Below are 21,143 nucleotides of genomic sequence, written 5' to 3'. Positions count from 1 at the left end.
CAGGATGGCTCTGTGCGCATGTCTGAAGAGACATTTGACTATGAGAATGAAACACAAGTCTGAAACTTTACCTGCTTTGATTTCCAGACCTCGAGGACTGGCATGCCTGCAATAATAGAGTTGGGGTCTTCCTGAGCTGCTGAATTAACAGTGTCATTAGCTCCAATTACAAGGACCAGATCGGTGTCTACGTAATAAAGGAAAAAAAAGAGAAAATATAAGTCTCAAATAGGCTACTTTCATTTTTTTTCAGGCAAATTATAGTGATCTGCACTTTGTAACAATAGTAACAAAAGCCAACATTTATAGGATGCACACTTGTGCCAGGCACTGTAGAAAGAGCTTTATCAGAGAGGGTCGGTAACTTAGCCAATGCCACACAGCTAAAAGCAGTAGGTCCTGCATGTGAACCTGAGCATGCTGACTGGAGCTTACATTATTGTGCTTTCCCTCCCCCCAGATGCATCTACCTAATCTAACTTTGCGGTTTTTTTTATTATCTCAAAATGATCTTGTTGGTTATATTATTTTTTAGAAGACTGGCATTCCATTTTCAACTTTTAAAATGACCACATATGATGCTATTTGATGTCTCAAAGAAAATGGTCTAAGAGTCTGTACTGTATTAAAGCTGTGCCCATAATTCCTGGAACTGGCAGGTTTCACACAAAATTTTGCAAAAATGAAATCTCAAAGGGGGCATAAAATTAAAATGGTCCAAACTCCCTCTTTAAGGACTATAATATAAATTACCTTAGAACTTTGCCAAAAATGCCATGTGAATGTAGATACACATATAACTTCATTATTTTTCTCTAATAAACAGTATTTTTTAAGTTTACAGTGGACACTTGCCAGGGGGAACTGGTTTAACTTTAACAAACATGATCTTGGGCCAAATGTCATTAACATTCAACATCTACCCAATGACAGCCATAAAGTACAGCACCTTATCTACTGAAATCCTAGTACTTTAAAAGAAAATAGAAAACTACTTTATTGATTATGAATCAGTACAATTAGAAGCCAGGAAAATCTCAGACACTGGCTAGCATTATACATTAAATTAGCAACAGAAGCAATTTTATAAATGAGAAACCTGAGGCTGGGATCTAGTGCAAACAAGTGAGAATTGTGACCTAGATCCCAAAGCCAGATCTCTTCCGAGTCCCTCTGCAATGAGCTCCACTATCTCTCAAGATTTTCACCACCCCTCAAAGGCACAAAAGTACCCATGTTACTCACAAATCTGTTGTGCCTTATTCAGTACCGTCTTTCACTGCTTTCATTTCAACTGCACACCTACTAGGGGTAGGTTACTCTTCATTGGACTAGTGGGTGTTCAGAAATCCCACAATTTACGTCCTAAGACAGGCGTTGCTTTATTCAGACTAAGAATATTTAGACTTCAGCATCGCCTCTGCCACTTACCTGGGAAATCATGGTTGATCTCGTCCATTTCCAGCACAATATCATATGGCACCCCAGCCTCAGCCAGCAGCACATTAAGCTGACCAGGCATCCGGCCTGCAACTGGGTGAATTCCAAACCTAGACATGAAACAAATGAACAGCTGGCCTTACTTGATGGGCCAAAATGTACAGAGACCCCAACATCACCTCCAAATCTGCACACTTTGTTCTTGGCACCTCTGCTTTTCCTGGTACTATCTGATCTCTACAGGCGGGACTAGAACTAGTCCAGATATATGATCAATCTACAAATATTGAAGTTGGAGGTTTAATATCTCAGTATACACAAATGATAACTCCTCTCAAAAAATAAGTGTAACCTTAGAACCTGACTCTTCCATATGTTTTAAGTACAAAGAATTTCCAACAACATTAATAAATAAGATCACCTTACATTTAATAAGCATTATGTTCTCTCATGATACTTTCTGATAAATCTTGAATCTTTAAAAACTTATGTAAGTCAGCCTGGAATTAAACACTTGCCATGAAAAATCAACATTATTCCATCAAAAGCTGACTTCACATTCAACTTTAACCTCTATGTTCAAAGCTGGAGAAATAAAACAGTGTCATGGACAGGAGTTAACAGCCTACAATCTTTCAGAAAACGATATGAAGCATTACTCTGCATCCCAGAAGAAATGTGATAGCAACATGCTGGAGTGTTTCAAAGACAGAGTGATACACAAATCAGAGCTCCACACTTTTATTAAGGCAAAAGAAACTGAAGCATCCAGCAATTTCTTTCAACCACAACCATAATGGGATCTTTGGAGTCATTTAATCCAGCCCCTTGCCCACAGTATTGATCTCTGTCTCCTCAGCACTGGGCACAGTGCTTGACACACAGGAAGGGCTCAATATAAAGTGAGTGAGTGAGTGAGTGAATGAGTGAATGAATCCAGCGAAGAAATGCATTTGATAGTAGTTCTTGGCAGGGATCTATCCGACTTCAGTTTAAACACTTTCAGTAACCAGAAACTTACTCCTTCCTAAGGTCTATTCCATTACTAGATAATCTCAAAAATTATATAACACACACACACACACACACACACACACACACACACACACACACACATATTCATATTCAACCGAAGGGAACCCCTATCTCATTGCTTTCCAAGGTCTGTAGTTTTGCTCTGGAGCCATAATGAGTTTATTCCCTCTTTCATATGTGGATTCCTCTGAGCTATCCTACGATGCTCACTAAGCAAAACATCCCCAATTCTTTCAATTACTCAATGCTGACAGATCCGCTGCTCTCTGAGTCCCATTTCCACAATGCAATATCCAGCTCAAATCTCAGTCCCCCAAAGTAAATACAGTATGCTGGATGCAATCTAGATGCATAAGGCACAGCAAGAAAATCCCATCCTTAGACCTTTCATTGACAATGATGCCTAAGTCGGTCTTAGCTTTTAGGGCCGCCACAATACACTGCTGGCTCACACAAAAATCATGTCATTTAAGACACAGAAACTGCTGCCAAGTCAGGTGTCCCCACTGTTAATAGAGGTCCTGCTGGGAACAGATTAAAGCAGCACAGGAATTGACCCCTCCCAAAAACACAGACCTGAAAAGAGCTTTAAAATGGCCATTTAATTGCCCAAATAGATGATAAGGGATTTTCCCACATCTTTAAAAGTGATAATGAAGGGGCGCCCGGGTGGCTCAGTCGGTTGAGCGTCCGACTTCGGCTCAGGTCATGATCTCGCGGTTTGTGGGTTCGAGCCCCGCGTCAGGCTCTGTGCTGACAGCTCAGAGCCTGGACCCTGCTTCGGATTCTGTGTCTCCCTCTCTCTCTGCTCCCCACCCCCCAACTCACACTCTGTCTCTCTCTCCTTCAAAAGTAAATAAACATTTAAAAAAAAAAATTAAAGTGATAATGAAGAGTCTGAATTACTGGGGGATCTTGTAGTTGGGGGGGGGATATCAAGTGACAGGTACTCTCTTTTATCAAATTTATTTTTAATCTTCGTTTGGAGATCACCGAATGCCCCTAAATAATAATTTATGTTTATTAAAAAAACAGAAACCCCAGGCTAAAAGGAAACAAAACAGTTACCCCTATGCAGTTATACAACAGATAATCATTTTATTTCTCCTCTTTTTTAAATATATTTTCCCGTTTTTCTATGAGAATGTACACTTTTGTGGGAGAATCAAACCATGTGATTAAGGGGCTTTGGGGAAACCCCGAAGGGCTAGGAGGACGGTGACATCAGTGACCTTGGCCCAGCCGGGATCTTCCCAGCTTCACAGTCGCTGAAAGGAGGAGAATGTACACTTTTTATGGTGGGAAAAATTAACTTCATTTAAAATAACTTAATACTTCATGCTATTATATTGTAACACCATTTACAAATGATTTCTCACATATTATTCCATTCTATCCCTAATCATCTTTAAAATTCTCCATCCAGAATTAGAACACTGGGGCGCCTGAATGGCTCAGTCAGTTGAGTGCCCAACTCTTGATTTTGGCTCAGATCAGGACACCAGGGTCGTGAGATCGAGCACCGCATCAGGCTGTACGCTGAGTGTGGAACCTGGTGAAGATTCTCTCTCTCTCTCCCCCCACCCCCACTCACCCCCAACTCTTGTACTCACTCTTTCTCTCTCTCTCTAAAATAAAAGAATTAAAATAAAACAAAAAGAATTAGAACATAAGAGCAAGTGATTCAAATCCAGTCCTTGGTTAAATAAGCAGAGCTTCAGAGCTTTACCCATACACCTAACAGAAAGAAGCAAGAATGTAGTAAGGGGGGCTGCTGGTATATATTCTGGCACAACGGCCAATGCTGGCTCTTCCTGATGTGCTATGCAGTTTGTATAACTTTTTTAGTAAATAGTTACAGCTGGGATTCAAACTCAGGTCTTTCTGCCTCAAGAGTCTGAACTTTTAGCTCTATACATTATAGTAGTATAAGGGAGATATACATTTGAGAGGTATTTTGTTTAGTTGACAGCTCAGGTTTTACTAGTTATGTTGCTGCTAGGCAGGTTACTTAAGGACTCTCGCTGTCTCAGTTTTCCCAGAGTAGTAACCGGCTGTTACTATCAGCCCGTATCCTGCCAAGGGCTATATAAAACTGTGTAGAAACGGTTTGAGAAATACTTATTATTCTCTGCTTGGATGGGTAAAAAAAGGAGTTCCAAAAATCCAATTCGCACTGTTCTTTGAGAATAATTGAGAGCCCAGAAAGTTTCAACAGTGCTACAAGCCATAAAATAGAAAAAAAAAAAAAAAAAAAAAATTAAATATCGGCATGAACAGACACAGAAGAAAAATATGTCTCAGAAGAAAAATATGTCTCATGTATTTCAACTACTTCATCACCTTTCCCCTCAGTGGGCTAGCTGTAGTTTTGTTCTAGCGAAAATAAAATTAAGGGCAGTCATTGTTTCACTCCAGTCATTAGTTCACTCCAGACCATGCTCACCACCTCATAGGGTTTTAAGTTCTTCCACCACAAATTCTCCTGTCGTTTTGGGGACTGTAACAGTTCAACACCTGAGAAAAAATTTTAAATGTTCTCTAAAAACAAGATTGCTTTCTTTTTAGGTTCAAAAAATGTTTCTCTATTTATTGAGAGAGAGAGGGAGAGGGAGAGGGAGGGAGTGCATGGGCAGGGGAGGGGCAGAGAGAGAGGGAGAGAGACTCCCACACAGGCTCCACACTGTCAGCACAGAGCCCAATGGGGAGCACAGAGTCCCACATGACCCCGTGAAGTCACTACCTGAGCCTAATTCAAGAGTCAGACACTGAACTAAGTCACCCAGGTGCCCCAATTGCTTTCTTTTTAAACTAGACATTGCTATCTTAATGTCATAGTCTATATCAAACCAAAGTTTTCAATCACTCCTGAAAACAAAAGAAATAAGGCAAAATACTGACAATTTAGGCTCCCACTCTTCATGTGGTAATGCAAGCTGTCTTCAGCACTGCAGCTGTTTTCAAATTGCCTCAGAGAAAACACTTCTGCAGGGGTAAGTGGACTCTCTGGTTAAGGTAACTTCTTTAAGATTTTAGTGTTTTTTTATAGTGGCAATAACATAAAACATTTGAAAAAAAAAAATCTCCAGGAACCAAAGTATATGCTCAATAAATCAGACTTATTGAGACTTACTAAGACTCAAATATGAACATAAATATCATTTTAGTACTTTAGTAACAATATAGTACTTTAGGGGTGGCTGGTTGGCTCAGTTAGTAGAGCATGTAATCTTGATCTCAGGGTCATGAGTTTGAGCTGCAAGTTGGGTGTGGAGCCCCCTAGGGGAGGCGAGGGGAGGGGAGGGGAGGAAAGGAAGGAAGAGAAAGAAAGAAAGAAAAGAGAAAAGAAAAGAATGAAAGAAAGAAAAGAAAGAAAAGAAAGAAAGAAAGAAAGAAAGAAAGAAAGAAAGAAAGAAAGAAAGAAAGAAAGAATGAATGAATATAGCCTTTTCCAGCTTCTGGAGGCTGTTCCCATTCCCTGGCTTATCACTGCATCCCTCTGACTTCTGCTTCCATTATAACATCTCCTTCCCTGACTCTGACCCTCTTCTCTCTCTTATGACAACCCTAGTGATCACATGGGCCCACGTGAATAATCCAAGATAGTCTCCCCATCTTAAAATCCTTGCCTTAAATCTACAAAGTCCCTTTTGCCATGTGAAGCAACATGTTCACAGGTTTGGGGGATTAAAGTGGATATCTTTGGTGGTGCCTGGGAGGCTCAGTTCGTTGAGTGTCTGACTTCAGCTCAGGTCATGATCTCACAGTTCGTGAGTTCAAGTCCCACAACTGGCTCTCTGCTGTCATCATGGAGCCTGCTTCAGATCCTCTGTACCCCTCTCTCCCTGCCCCTCCCCCACTCATATTTTCTCTCTCTCTGTCTCTCTCTCAAAAATAAATAAACATTTTTTAAAAAACTTAAAACAATAAAAAAAAGAAAAACAAGTGGACATCTTTAGGGCCTTTATTCAGCCTACCACAAACTTCCTTTCTAGTCCTAAAATTCCAGGAACTAGGGTTTCTATTTTAGCTGAATAAGTCAATATATACAGTATGTAAATTACTTTTGGATTTCAACTCTGTATCCTTCCTTTATTCTAGTAATTTTATTGTTTTTAATAAAACAATAGTAATTAATTTGTTTTTAATACTGCCCTTGCTTATCTTTAAATTAATCCATCTAGCTATCATCTTTATGCTTTAACTGACATGTCTTGGGCCAGATTAGAAATCAAAGACCTCTAAATGTATTTGTTGTTATTGTAATTTTTAATTAGCTACAGACTGCATAAAGACATTATTTCTGTTGAGCTAGTTGTGAAGGGTAAACAATCACAAAGCTAATCAATATGTTATGCTAAATATCCCAAACGATAGATCATTTTACATGTGTTAGCACAATAATTTATTATACCAAACCTTAAGACTCTAAGGTTGGAGAAACACACATGCAAGGCTCTAACAAGAAAATGCCAGTGTTTTGAGAGAAATAACAGAACACGCTAAGTTTTTAGAAATATATATATGTACACTGATAAGTCAATGTGAGTTTATAACAATTCTGGCCCATATAACTGACTAATCTCCAAAGTCAGTATTATACCAGAAGTCAGTTAATTATACCAGACAATGGTTTGGCCATAACCAGCAATTTCCAGGAACTGATGGACAATGCTCATTAATGTTCCATCATCATATGAAGAATATCCAGAATTTCAAAATGCAAAGCCTACTAGCCTTTTAGTTCTTTCCTCTGAGCCATGAAAATTATCTTTATTGTACACATGCTTAAAGCAGAATTAGCTGTGCCTGTCTACAAGATTCTACAGAAGGAAAATAAATACTACAATGAGATCACAAAGATCTGCCAAGGTGCCTGGGTGGCTCAGTTGGTTAAGCATTTGACTCTTAATTTCAGCTTGGGTCATAATCTTGTGGTTCGTGGGTTCAAGCCCCGTGTTGGGCTCGGCGCTGGCAGTGTGAAGTCTGCTTGGGATTCTCTCTCTGACTCTCTCTCTCCCCCTCCTCTGCTCCCTCTCTCTCTCTCTCTCTCTCAAACTAAATAAACATTAAAAAAAAAAAAAAGATATTTCACGTTCCCAGAACTTTTTCTGTATGCATCTCCTCCTTACGATGCACTGCATCATAGTAACTGGTTGACACAACTGTGCCCTCCAAACTGGGCACAACATGAGCACAGGAACCGTGTCTTATCTGTCAGTTCCCACAGCAGCTGGCACTCCTTATAGGGATTCCAAGAAAGGGTGGGAAGGAAAGGGTTTTAAGAAACACAGTGTGCCCGGTAAGGTACACGGACTCATACATTTTTATGTCTCTTTTTAGAGAAAGAATTTAGGGAAGTGGCAAGAAACAGCAGTTAAAAGCTGTAGAGTGCCACTGCCTGGATTCACAGCATTTGGGCAGTTTGGTCTGTATGCCTCACGCCTCCTCTGTGTGCAATGGGATTGATAATAAAACCTCTTCAGAGGAGTATTGTGAGATTTAAGTGAGATAGTTCACATAAAGAGTTTTTTATACAAAGTATTTTAGACCAATGCCAAGCACAATAAGCCTTTAATAAATTAAGCTGCAATTATAAAATTCTATTCCAATACATTTCTGTAATATAAATGCTCTCTGTATTTTTCACACAAATACACATTTTAATGATCACTTATATAAAAATTAATACACATTTTTTTTCATTAAAACAAATGTTAGTTTGATGTCAACATGTTTTGGTTGGTTTTCTAATTTTTACCTTGAAATTCTAGTAAATATCAGTATAGTCCAATAAAAGCCAGAAGTTCTTTGTATTTACAACTACATCAAAAGACTAGAGAAATTATGTAGTCAAAATAGACGAAGGCTAGTAATTGTGAATACTGCACTCACTGGGAACTTGGTCGTAACTAATGTTTAAATACATACTTATTTGATAAAGTCAAATTTTAAAAGGCTATACATAATCCTTCCACCGATACTATTAGGCAAAAAAGCATGGTTTCCTCAACTGACAGATACAACAAATGTTATTAAGTCAGGATAATCTCTTCGATTATCTTGAAGCAAGAAAAATTTGAACATTTCTTGCTGTTTTCCTCTCTCAAATATGAAAATGACAGCCTTTTGCGAAACATTATAGAATAAAAACTAAGGCCTCAGTCCCTGATTAAAGACAGACCCAGGCACAGTTCAAAACCAGTGAAATGATCTACTCAAATAAATCAACCTGATCTTCAGAGCCTTTTAAACTAACCAAGAAAGAATAAAAACAAGTAAGAGGGTATACAAGGGCTATTTGTAAATATTGCGTGACCTGGATAGAACTGGGTAAAGATGCAATTCAAAAGACACCCTATTTCTTAAACCTTTTTTATAGTACATGATGATATAAAGCCTATTCTTACACTTTTTGCAACTTCACGTTAGATTTTAGACACCACATGTTCCAAAGGGGACACAACAATGTTTACTCCCATGATTGTGGGTCATGGAGACAATGTGTCCTGACCAGGGTGCGTTACAGCAGTTGGTTCTTGGACATGTGGGACTAGTAAAGAGTATAAAACATTCACCACATGGATCTTACCACAACCGTTCAAATTAACTACATTTTCCTTCTTGCATTATGAAAATATCCAGATTTAGTTCAGCAATAAAACATGAAGAAGAGTCAAGTATCCCAATTCAACAATAAGACAAAGAAACTACAGAGACAACTGGGCCTCATCCTACAGTATTGAGTGTTTTCCCCATTTTACAACCTCTTACTATTTATTATAAATATTGCAAAATCTCTTCAGAGTTAAAAAAAAAATCTTTTTACAACCTGCAACAATTTGGTTATACATTTTGCCAGTCACTGTGCAAAATGTTTTCATACTCGATGTTCAAATGGCTAATTTCCTTTCTTTGTGTTTTATTATTTAATATAATTTATTGTCAAATTGGCTAACATACAGTATGTACAGTGTGCTCTTGGTTTTGGCGGTAGATTCCCGTGGTTCATCACTTACATACAACACCCAGCGCTCATCCCAACAAGTGCCCTCCTCGATGCCTAGTACCCATTTTAGCCTCTCCCCCACACCCCATCAACTCTCAATTTGTTCTATGTATTTAAGAGTCTCTTCTGGTTTGCCTCCCTCCCTCTCTATTTTTTCCCCTTTCCTTCCCCCATGACCTTCTGTTAAGTTTCTCAAGTTACACATGAGTGAAAACATATGATATCTGTCTTTCACTGACTTATTTCACTTAGCATAATACCTCCCAGCTCCATCCACGTTGCTGCAAATAGCATGATTTCACTCTTTCTCATTGGCAAGTAGTATTCCATTGCATATATAAACCACATCTTTAACCATTCATCAGTTGATGGACATTTAGGCTCTTTCCATAATTTGGCTATTGTTGGAAGTGCACTGGGGTACATGTGCCCTTATGCATCAGCACTCCTGTATCTTTTGGATAAATTCCTAGTAGTGCTATTACTGGGTTGTAGGATAGTTCTATTTTTAATTTTTTGAGGAACCTCCACACTGGCTTCCAGAGCAGCTGTACCAGTCTGCATTCCCACCAACAGTGCAGGGGGGTTCCCATTTCTCCACATCCTCGCCAGCATCTGTAGTTTCCTGATTTGTTCATTTTGGCCACTCTGACTGGTGTGAGGCGATATCTGAGTGTGGTTTTGATTTGTATTTCCCTGATGATGAGTGATGCTGAACATCTTTTCATGTGTCTGTTTGCCATCCGGACGTCTTCTCTGGAAAAGTGTCTATTCGTGTCTTCTGCCCAATTCTTCACTGGATTGTTTTCCGGGTTTGAGTTTGGTACGTTCTTTATAGATTTTGGATACTAACCCTTTACCTGATATGTCATTTGCAAATACTTTTCCCATTCCGTTGGGTGCCTTTTAGTTTTGTTGATTGTTTCCTTTGCAGTGCAGAAACTTTATCTTGATGAGGTCCCAACAGTTCATTTTTGCTTTTAATTCACTTGCCTTTGGAGATGCGTCGAGTAAGAAATTGCTGTGACTGGGGCCAAAGAAGTTGTTGCCTGTTTCTCCTCTAGGGTTTTGATGGCTTCCTGTCTCACATTTAGGTTTTTCATCCATTTTGAGTGTTTTTGTGTGGTGTAAGAAAGTGTCCTAGTTTCAGTCTTTTACATGTTGCTGTCCAGTTCTCCCAGCACCATTTGCTAAAGAGACTGTCTTTTTTTCCATTGGATACTCTTTCCTGCGTTGTCAAAGATTAGTTGGCCATACATTTGTCGGTCCAATTCTAGGTTCTCTATTCTATTCCATTTGTCTATGTGTCTGTTTTTGTGCCAATACTATACTGTCTTGATGATTACAGCTTTGTAGTTCTTTTACTGTTTTATATTTTTAAATTACATAGACTGCATTTGGGAATTCTGCCTTCCCAATATCATCATCCCACAATTTTCCTAAATATGTTATTCTAAGCTCCTAGGAAGTTCACAAATGAGAAAAAAGACATAACATGGGGAAATTTTTTTAAAGTTTCATTTGTTGAAAGCCTATTTCTTCTTTTTTAACCATAAATATTTATAAATCAATAAAACCTTTCGACTTAAAATAGATGGCTGGGGAGCAGGCTGTGGATGGCTGTCACCTGCTAGTCAGCACTGGGGCCGGGCTGTGGGACAAGCTGTGGGCCTCACCCCTCTGTCCTGAGGCCACTTCTCCCTCTTGGGGTTGCAGGTGAGACGGAGTCACAATTTCCACACTGAGAACCAATTGTTGGGAGTCAGTTCACCATTTTTTTTCCTCATTCCCCTACCTTGGGATTTCTCAAATATTTGTCATTTATCATCCAAAGATCTCCAGTAAAAGAATTTTTTCAAGGGCGCTAATGATGATGATATTTCTCAGGGAGAATGCCATTCAACTCCCTGAACAAGAATGTCTTGGTCTGTTTAGGCTGCTATAACAAAATACTTTAAACAGGGTGGCTGAGTTCTGGAGGCTGAGAAATGTGGGATCAAGGCGCTGAGAGATTTCTGCACCGGTCTGGAACTGAACCTGTAATAATCTCTGAGCAAGGGAAGCCTTAAAGCAGTGGGATAAAATCTTCAAAGACTGGAGAGAAAAGAACTGTCATCATGGAATTTTAAGGTATACAAAATGAAAGAAAATCTACCATTAACCTCTCACTAAAGAACCTTTAAAAGATATGTTTCAGGGTGCCTGAGTGGCTCAGACAGTTAAGCTTCCGACTCTTGATTTTGGCTCAGGTCATGATCTCACAGTTGAGATCAAGCTGCATGTTGGGCTCTGTGCTGACAGCATGGAGCCTGCTTGGGCCCCTTCCCCACGCTTGCTCTCTCTCTCAAAATGGATGATTAAAAAAAAAAAAAAAACTTAAAAAAATTTAAAGATATGTTTCATATGGTCTCTCTGACTTATTTCACTTAGCATGATACTCTCTAGCTCCATCCATGTTGTTGCAAATGGCAAGATTTCATTCTTTTTGATAGCTGAGTAGTATTCCGTTGTGTAAACATACCACATCTTCTTTACCTATTCATCAGTCGATGGCCATTTGGACTGTTTCCGTAAGTTGGCTATTGTAGATAATGCTACAATGAGCACTGGGGTGCATATAAACCTCTGAGTTAGTATTTTTGTGTTCTTTGGGTAAATGCCTAGTGGTGCAATTGCTGGACCATAGGGTAGTTCTACTTTTGACTTTTTGAGGAGACTCCCCTGTTTTCCAGAGTGGCTGCACTAGTGTTCATTCCCATCAACAGTACAAGGGGGATCTCCCCTTCTCCACATCATCACCAACACCTGTTGTTTGTATTGTTGATTTTAGCCAAGCTGACAGGTGCAAGGTGGTATCTCATCATAATTTTGATTTGTATTTCCCTGATGATGAGTGATGTTGAGCATGCTTTCATGCATCTGTTGGCCATCCGTATATCTTTGGAAAAATGTCTATTCATGTCTTCTGCCCATTCCCTAACCGGATCATTTCATTTTTTGGGTGGTGAGCTTTATGATTTCTTTATATATTTTGGATACTAACCAAAATGGTCTCTTAACTATAGGAAATTGATGGTTACCAGAGGGGAGGTGGGTGGGGGGATGGGTTAAATAGGTGATGGGACTTAAGGAGCATGCTTGTGATAAGCACTGGGTGTTGTATGGAATTGTAGACCTGAAACTAATACAATACTGTGTTACCTGGAATTCAAATAACAACTTAAAAAAGAAATTTAAAAAGAAGAGTTAAAATAAACCTTACAGATTCTCTAATCCAACTACTTCCTCAGGCAGGCCTCCTTTATCTAGAATTACATCGAATACGTGTGCACTGTACTGTGTCACAGAGCAGGCTGGGAGCTGCACTGCAGGTGCAACACACAGTCCCTGGTGGCAACATACACCTTAAGGACTTTTGTATTCTATGTTTGCACATGGCAGTGCTCCATTCTGGGGAGGGTCCATGAAGGTAACAGAAGGATCTGTTACTACATTCAATTACTTTCATAATGTGGATGAAATTGTGCACATAATGTGCATAATGTGCACATAATGTGCATAATTGTGCATTTCACCTGTGAAAAATATGTGCATTTCACCTGTGAAAAAACCTGAAAGGGCAGGTTTCTTTGGTTTATCACATTCTGATCAGAACTTCTGACTGACAGCTACAAGTCACTGATGAGAAGCACAAGGAAAAGTGGCATTTTTTGTTTGTCTGTTTGTTTTAAAAAGTAACTGCAGTAAATCCAGTGGAGAATAAAACCTTCTAAAACATGAAGCGGGGTAAACGTAACACACACCGTCCTTACTGGTGAAAAGGCTAGGACCAGCTGGGCAAGGTTAGCTTATCCATCTGAATAGAAACAGAGTAATGAAGTGGGACAAAATCTTCCTTGCCACCCTCAAAAACGGACTGATGGGAAAAGCTGTGGAATCAACTTTCTGGCAAGGCTTCTTAGGCCAAAGGATAGACACCCGCCTCTCGAAAATTGTGAAAGCCCTTCGAAGCAGTGCTTCAGACAAACTCACTTGTACAATTCTGAATGAAAAAAAAATGTTCATTTAATTTCCTAGAACTTTCCAATAGCCAGAACTAGAGAACATTATGTACCTTTCATTCTTTTTTTGAAGGCAAATAAGGGCTGAACTGCTACTCGGGTCTGAAATCTGGTGTTCATCTATGGCCTTCCCTTCTGGAGGAAAAAAAATTATGAATGTTAAAGAGCTTACAAAAATGTCTCAGGGGCACAATTTTTCCAAGACAGAATAACAGAACCTGTCCTATGACTGTGAATGAGAAAATGTTTGACAGAAGGCTATGGTCACGTTTTCCATTTGTGCAAGTGCCCGGTGATGCTGAGGTACAGCCAAAGAATGAGAAGTCGTCTAAAGAGGATCAGGTCAGGGGCGCCTGGATGGCTCAGTTGGTTAAGCGCCTGTCTTCAGCTCAGGTCATGATCTCGTGGTTGAGGGGTTCCAGCCCCGCATCAGGTTCTATGCTGACAGCTCAGAGCCTGGAGCCTGCTTTGGATTCTGTGTCTCCCTCTCATTCTTCTCCTTCCCCGCTTGTACTCAGTCTCTCTCTCTCAAAAAAATTAACATTAAAAAAAAAATTTTTTTTAAAAAGAGGATCAGGTCAGACGACAATGCAAACATCAATGCAGTCTTCTGCAGAACTGCGTCACACTACCCTTTCCACTCCGAGGATGTTTTTATAGATTGTGCCCAAATCTGGCTTTTCCATCACTAAACCAAATCCAGCAACCAAGCCCAGAATAGAAACAGTATGACTACTGACACGCTTTCTATTTCAAAATAACCAACAAGACTATGAAGAGTGATATCAGAGGAAAAAACCAAAATTCTATTTTTCACTAATGTTCTAAAATATTATATTCCAGCATATTACAGAGACTTGGTAAGAATTATACATAATTTTATCTTCCTGTCTGAATAACTGTAATGATGTTGCAGAACGGCTGTTGGAAGGCAACAGCCAGTGAGCACCATAAAATGGAAATTGTCAGCAAGATAGTGAAGAACTGTAACATGAAATGAGAAAAGGGCTTTTATTTATTTATACTCCGCCATGTTTACATGAACCTCATTGAAGAACATCGGCTCAAAGAGTTTATTATGACTAATACTAGAACAAGAAGCCAAAAACCACCCTGATGGTCAGAGGCACCAGTTTCATGAGAAGTAAGTTTCTCCCTCAGACCACCAGAATGCCCGTGACAAACATGTCCAAGAAATGAGTCCTACAAGGGTATGGCAGAGCCTTTACAAAATACCCAAATCACAGGCTTTCTTTCCACCACACCAATATGCTGGTGAACGATACAAATAGAAGGCCAAAGGTGGTCTGGCCAACAGTCAACCCGCGAGGAACAGGGTCGCTTTTTAGGAGCACAACTGACACCTCTGATCTGAGAAATTACTGGCAATTCTATACAATAGGCTGAACACAGACGTGAGTGAATGTACATACTTCCTTTGGTTTTCCTCCCTTCTACCAAAAGTTTCGTTCATATGACTAATTACACAAATAACTCCCATCACACCCACCTTCCTGGCCACTATGTTTTTCAAAAAGGTAGGCTCTGAGCAAAGTGCAAAGAAATAACACCACATTCTTTCAGAAAACTTGAAGCCCTGGCTAATTCATCACCCAGTGGTACCAGCTGTAACTCTGAAATTCTGATACAATTTTCTGTGCTACAGCTGTTTGTCATCATTTCAGCTGCATCTGAACTGAAGACACAATGGGGCTGTAAGTGTCTCCAAGTCAGAATCTTCAAGCCTATGATATAACCTCCCCGTGAATGTACATTTCACTGTGAATACGCAGAATTTTCATCCGTGTACTCAAGGACCTATTCTCAGGACCTAGAACGGTGCCTGGCACCAAACACTATATAACTATCTGTTCAGTGAATAGTCATGAACATGAATAGTCATGTCTAAAAAGAATGTATTGCAAGTTGTTGCTGAAATGCTAAATAAAATGTCTTCTTTCGTTACTCAAATTTCGGAGTATTTTATCAGGCCTAATTAATATCTATTCTCTTCAGAAGCATGTGCCTTTATTACCTTATAAATCTGAATGTCCTATCTCTTCCTGCATCCCAATACATAACAAATCCGAGAAGGCTGAACTCTGTTTACTTGAATTATATGTAATCCATGAAAAACAAGAAAATCCAGTTAGACTGACAAAATATTTCATCTTCAACTATCTTCAAAGAACGGATTCCTTAGCAAAAAATAACATATATTTAAACCGATAGCCATGCCACACGAGACTGCAAAGCACTATTAAACCGCAAATACCAATGGCAGCTACATGTGTTTAGACAGAGAATGAAAAAGAGTAAATGTTTTTAAAAACCTGCAAAAAATTCATGTTCTGAGTAGCACAAGAGGTTTCAAAGGTCCCCTGGTTAATTACCTACTCCTCTCCTCTGCATTCTGATCCTCCTTCCACTCTACTTTTCCTAGCATACTATCACATTAAATGGAATTCATTCATGGATTCATTTGTGTACAGATTTGTTTTCCTCATAACTATAAACATTTGAGAGTGGGAATTGGGCTTATGCACCCTTGAATCCCAATCCCTAGTATAAGTTTCTACCAAGAAATTATTAACAGAAAGATGTAGTTGAACATTAATAGGAAAGCAATACATAATACCAGTCAGTAAATCAGAGAAACTGAAAGGTGGTTTCACAAATTCAAAAGACTTCTGTGGTGAGCCAAGCAATATGGCTTTCTGAAAAGAAAATCCAGCAGTGATTAATTGCAAACAGAAAAAAATTACACCTCTTTCTAAGAATTACTCACTGGGAACACTATCTCTGCTTTATAATGAAAAGCCCATCATATTGATCCAAACATTGGGAAATAAAGAGAAAAAAAAATGCATTTTTGTAGTGTAAGATTTTGGTAATAAAATGCTTTTAGAGATTAAGCAGAGGTTAGGGAAGCTATAGAGGCGTTCTGGCCAACTGGGAAGCAACAATGTACTGGCCACTAGAGAAAGTCTAAGTCAGTGAACATTCATGCCGTTCAGAAAGGAGCTCTTGTCATGAAATGTCATGTGCTGCATTATGCAATCTCAGCTCCCGGTGAGTATGTTATGACTGTAGCCAAAGGAAAGGAAAACAGGAGTGTCTCTAAATCAATCATGGGCCATGAAGCCAGACAGACTGTATGACAGATGCAATTTTTCTTGGCACCACTTGGGCATAACTAATTGATGACAATCGTATGTCCTCACTGGCACATTTCCATGGGGTATGTGTGCGAATATGTCACCACATCTGGATGCTAGGCATGCTGGGGTCCTGAGGCACAAAGATCTACTGACACCAGAGGCCCAGCAGCTGTGCTCAATGAACACCGTGGGAGCTCCACAGAGTGATGAAAGGATGAAATTACTGCTAACTGTAAATACAGATTTATTTCATTAAAATACGAGGTAATGCTGCAGCCATCTCATGCAAACAGACATTTGTCTCCTAAAAAAAAAAAAAAAGAAGAAGAAAGCCAGCATCTACAGATAGACATATTCCTAACTTCATCAAGAAAATCTGCATTTCTCCCAGGAAAAGATGATAATACACATGAGACAAAATCAACAATTTCTATGACTCCCTTTCAGTTAAAAAAAAAAAAAAAAAAAAAACCCACTCAGAAACTAGAAAGGAAAAATAGGATAATCCACTGTCACTGTGTTAAGCAAGAACACTTTGCTTCCATTTAACTCAAACATGAGATTTGCACATGAAGCCCATGGTGAAAATTCAACAGATCACAGTAAAAAACTGAACTCTCTCAGTAAAACGTTCTCAGTAAAACGACGGAACTCTCTCTCACATAAAGTCTGATATTCTGTTCACACAATTACTTCAATAAAACACAAATTATAACTGAGAAACTATTCATATATGTTTAATTAAATATCTCCCATAAATCTTAAGTAATTATTTTTCCCATGCAGTCTAACAGAAATCAACCTAAAACAACAATTTTTGTTATGTCCTCATGGATCAAAATCACATTTTAATTAGGTCAGAAACCGAAATTTCATTTGTCTCATCCCTTTTATTATCATTTTTTCCATCCCTCTTAGTCCTCTCCCCTCACATCCTGCTTCTGTCAAACTACCCTATAGTCACGATGCTCCCCAACTTTGCATCCACCTCACCCTGGACTGATTTTCCAAGCTGTCTGGTTAATATAGGCTGGTCCGTGGGTAATAAAGGAGGTATGTCAAATTAATCATCCCTTCCCAAAGGAGAACTAAGACAGGAAAGCTATCTTTCTCTACTTCATTAAGATTGCCACTCACGTCCTAAACATTTGTGGTGATAGAAGGCATTACTAATACGTTAGACTTCTCACATGTGGACTGAATAAAAGAGAAACAATTTCTTTTTAGGAAAATCATAAAAGATTCTTTAACACATCCATTCCTTGTGTAGGTCTGCAAATGCCTTAAGTGGCAAACGTATGGCTGAAAGGGCGGCCCTGTACAATACCGGATAAGAAGATGGGAATCAGTGACCAAAATGAGACTTCATATGTGAAAATCAAAAAACAAAGCCAGTGATTTTTCTCATCTTCGATCTTCAATTCCTTGAAGATTACACTAAACATGGTAACATCTACATCACAGAAAAGCTGGTCCTACCACAAAATAGTATTTTGACTCTCTGTATTTGAAAAACACAGACTAACTATGGATTGCAGGAAGGCAGAGAGTGGGGAAGGAGGGAAGGAGGGAAGGAAGGAAGGAAGGAAGGAAGGAAGGGAGGAAGGGAGGAAGGGAGGAAGGGAGGAAGGGAGGGAGGGAGGGAGGGAGGGAGGGAGGAAGGAAGGAAGGAAGGAAGGAAAGAAAAAAAATGCAGCTGATGCTAAAATGTTAGATCCCCTTGTATCATCGGCTAAGTCTCTTCACCACTATTAATAGCTGGGACATTCAGGATTCAGTCTTGTGTAGACACTCTGACTAGCTCTGATTAGTTCTAGGCACGTGGTTAGGCTTATTCTTATCATCTTCCCCAGAGAAAGTATAAGATAGACATCTAAAAGGGATTTTCATGAACAGACATTAACAGTTTTGTCAACATACATTAACTTTCAGGTGAACAAACTAACTTTATTTGATAATAGAGTTGGCTTGTCTCTCTGACTTATGATACTATGTCAATGAAACTGCTAGAGAACAGCTTCTCTACTCAAGAGGAAACAGGTATCCCTCCCCCCTGGGAGGACAGTCCTCCAGACAGTCTCTTCACTGACTCCCGGCAGCAGAGTTCCAAAATAGGGATCCAAAGGTGCATAAGCCAGATACAAAGTACTGCAAGGGTTTGTCACCCACTGGCCCCCCCTTTACATCCCTCAAACCCTTTATCCAAGGTCATGGGAATAATCTAGAATTGCAGAGTCCTCAACTTCCTCATTGTGTTCAAGATCCTCTCAAGGGCGGAGTCTAGTGCCCAAATGCCAAGTAACAGGGACAGCTACTGCCCTAATCCATATTTCAAAAAACGTATGGCTTTAGGAAAAAAACAATTTCAATAGTCTTTGCCATGAGAACAGGAGAGCGAACGCAGTCAAACATTAATCAGCCCACGGGATCACCACTGGGTCCCACTCACTCTACAAAGACCTCTCATTTGAGATGTTTTTCTTTAGTCAGTGGGAACAAGAGAAACCAAAAGGTACAACCTGATGTGGTTCTAATGCTTTGTGTGACCTCCTTCCCCAAATCCAACCAGAAACAGGACTTCTGTTTTACCCCTTTAACAAAAATCCCGGAATTCGGTATAATAAAGTTTCCCTTTCTAAAATGGAGCTGTATTTAGGTTCTGTGGTATTAGAGACAGTGCAACTAGGTAGCAAGACTAAGGCTAGAATAGGGTTTTGACAACTCGGTTTCTTTACCTGGGATTACATACGTAAAACTCCACTGTAAGAAAGTCATCTAAACGTGAGTCCTCTATTTTCCTTTCCTCTCACACACGTGCTGCAAACCAGGCACTATAAGCACTGACCTGACTTTCTTGCCCTGTTCAGCGAGCATCTTCACCAAGTCTGCGATGGGGTACTGCGCTTTGGCTGCACAGAGACCATAGCCTGCAAAGAACATGAAGGACACAGAAGAATGTGACTTTTATTTTGAAATCTTATAAACTACAATTTCTCCCTTGATCAAAACATATTTAAAAAATTTTTTTCATGTTTATTCATTTTTGAGAGAGAGAGAGACAGAGTGTGAGTGGGGAGCACAGAGAGAGGGAGACAGAGAATCTGAAGCAGGCTCCAGGCTCTGAGCTGTCAGCACAGAGCCCGACGCGGGGCTCGAACTCTCAGACCTCAAGATCATGACCTGAGCCGAAGTCAGACGCTTAACTGACTGAGCCACCCCGGCGCCCCTTCAAAACATATTTTTAGGCCAAAAAAAAAAAAAAGGGGGGGCAATCTGTTAACAGGACTAGAAATGAAAGAAAACTTCTAGACTTGTCAAATCAATAGATTTCCTTTTTAGAAAACTCTTACGATAGCATGATAGAGTTAAAATCCTAATCTGAAGCCAATATATTACCTGTAATACCACAGAATTCTGGGGTAGGATTAAAGAAAAACTAAACTAAACCTGAGAAAAATTAGGGATTGGGGCTAGGAGATTAAATGACTTAGTCAATGTCATGTCAATTGTTGGAGGTAAAATTAAGAACAAAAATGAGGTGTTGTGACTCCCAGATCAGGTTCTTTCTATTAGGTCATGTTACCTCATCTTACTGGAAATCACATGATTCTCAATGATTTTTTTAAATATTTACTGTTGATAAGAAAGAGATTAACATTTACTAGCATTTATTGAGTCTAATGAGTGAGCTAGATACTTTCATACACTATTTCTAATTTAATACTCACAGTAATCCCAAAAATGATCATTGAGAAAAAAATAACCAAGACTCAAAGATGACTAAAACATTTGTACAGAATCAGAGAAAGACATGGTGAGAACCCTCTACATCAGTTTGTAAAATCTCTATATGATTCCCAAAATATTAACCTAAGCCAAGGATTCTCACCATTTTTTACTTGGTAATCAGAGGGTTGTTTCTATGTTTCCATTACATTTTCAAAAAATAATAAGTTCCAATTCAATTTTTTTCCTGTTATAAGAAACTGTATTAATACAATAAATTCCAGCAGCTCTTATAGGTTGTTTACTTTTCGCTTTTGGTTTTTTACCTGGAGTAATAATAATGCTATTAGCTTCACGAATCATGTCAATTGCATTGTCAAGGTTGATTTCTGTATGTGTGCCAGAAATTTCCATGGGTTTTCCACCAGCTGTTGAAGTGGTACCGTAGCCTCCAAGAATCACATTAGCCAGGGAGCGATTCATTGCCTGGAGAACAAAATAAGCAGCCGTGAGAGTTTAATCTACATAACTTTTTGAAAGTTTTAATCTATGTAACTTACTGTATCCAATGTATACAATATTCACAATCACTTAAGGAGGTTTTTTATTTGATCATCTAAAAAAATCACATAGATCACATCTATAAAGTCAACTGCACACTGACATGTTTTCAATAAAAGTTAATTTTAAGAAAGAATTTAATGGAAAATT

General features: G+C 39.2%; 1 protein-coding gene across 3 annotated transcripts in view; it reads right to left on the bottom strand.

The window, feature by feature from the left end:
* The window catches only part of NNT (nicotinamide nucleotide transhydrogenase), a 95,934-nt gene that overhangs the window by 4,243 nt on the left and 70,548 nt on the right, over positions 1 to 21,143 (bottom strand). For all 3 annotated transcript variants that reach the window (XM_078445427.2, XM_078445429.2, XM_078445426.2), the window contains exons 18-21: positions 20,759 to 20,918; positions 19,552 to 19,633; positions 1,432 to 1,550; positions 72 to 187 (exon numbers count right to left, since the gene is read on the bottom strand). In XM_078445427.2, the coding sequence (XP_078301553.1) occupies positions 72 to 187; positions 1,432 to 1,550; positions 19,552 to 19,633; positions 20,759 to 20,918 (477 nt within the window). The remainder of the gene's footprint in view (positions 1 to 71; positions 188 to 1,431; positions 1,551 to 19,551; positions 19,634 to 20,758; positions 20,919 to 21,143) is intronic.

Source organism: Panthera onca, chromosome A1 (genome assembly GCF_046562875.1).
Source record: "Panthera onca isolate mPanOnc1 chromosome A1, mPanOnc1 haplotype 2, whole genome shotgun sequence".
NCBI classification, from domain to species: Eukaryota; Metazoa; Chordata; class Mammalia; order Carnivora; family Felidae; genus Panthera; species Panthera onca.
Note: the sequence above shows the minus strand (reverse complement) of the source record. Positions and strands in the feature narration are given on the sequence as shown.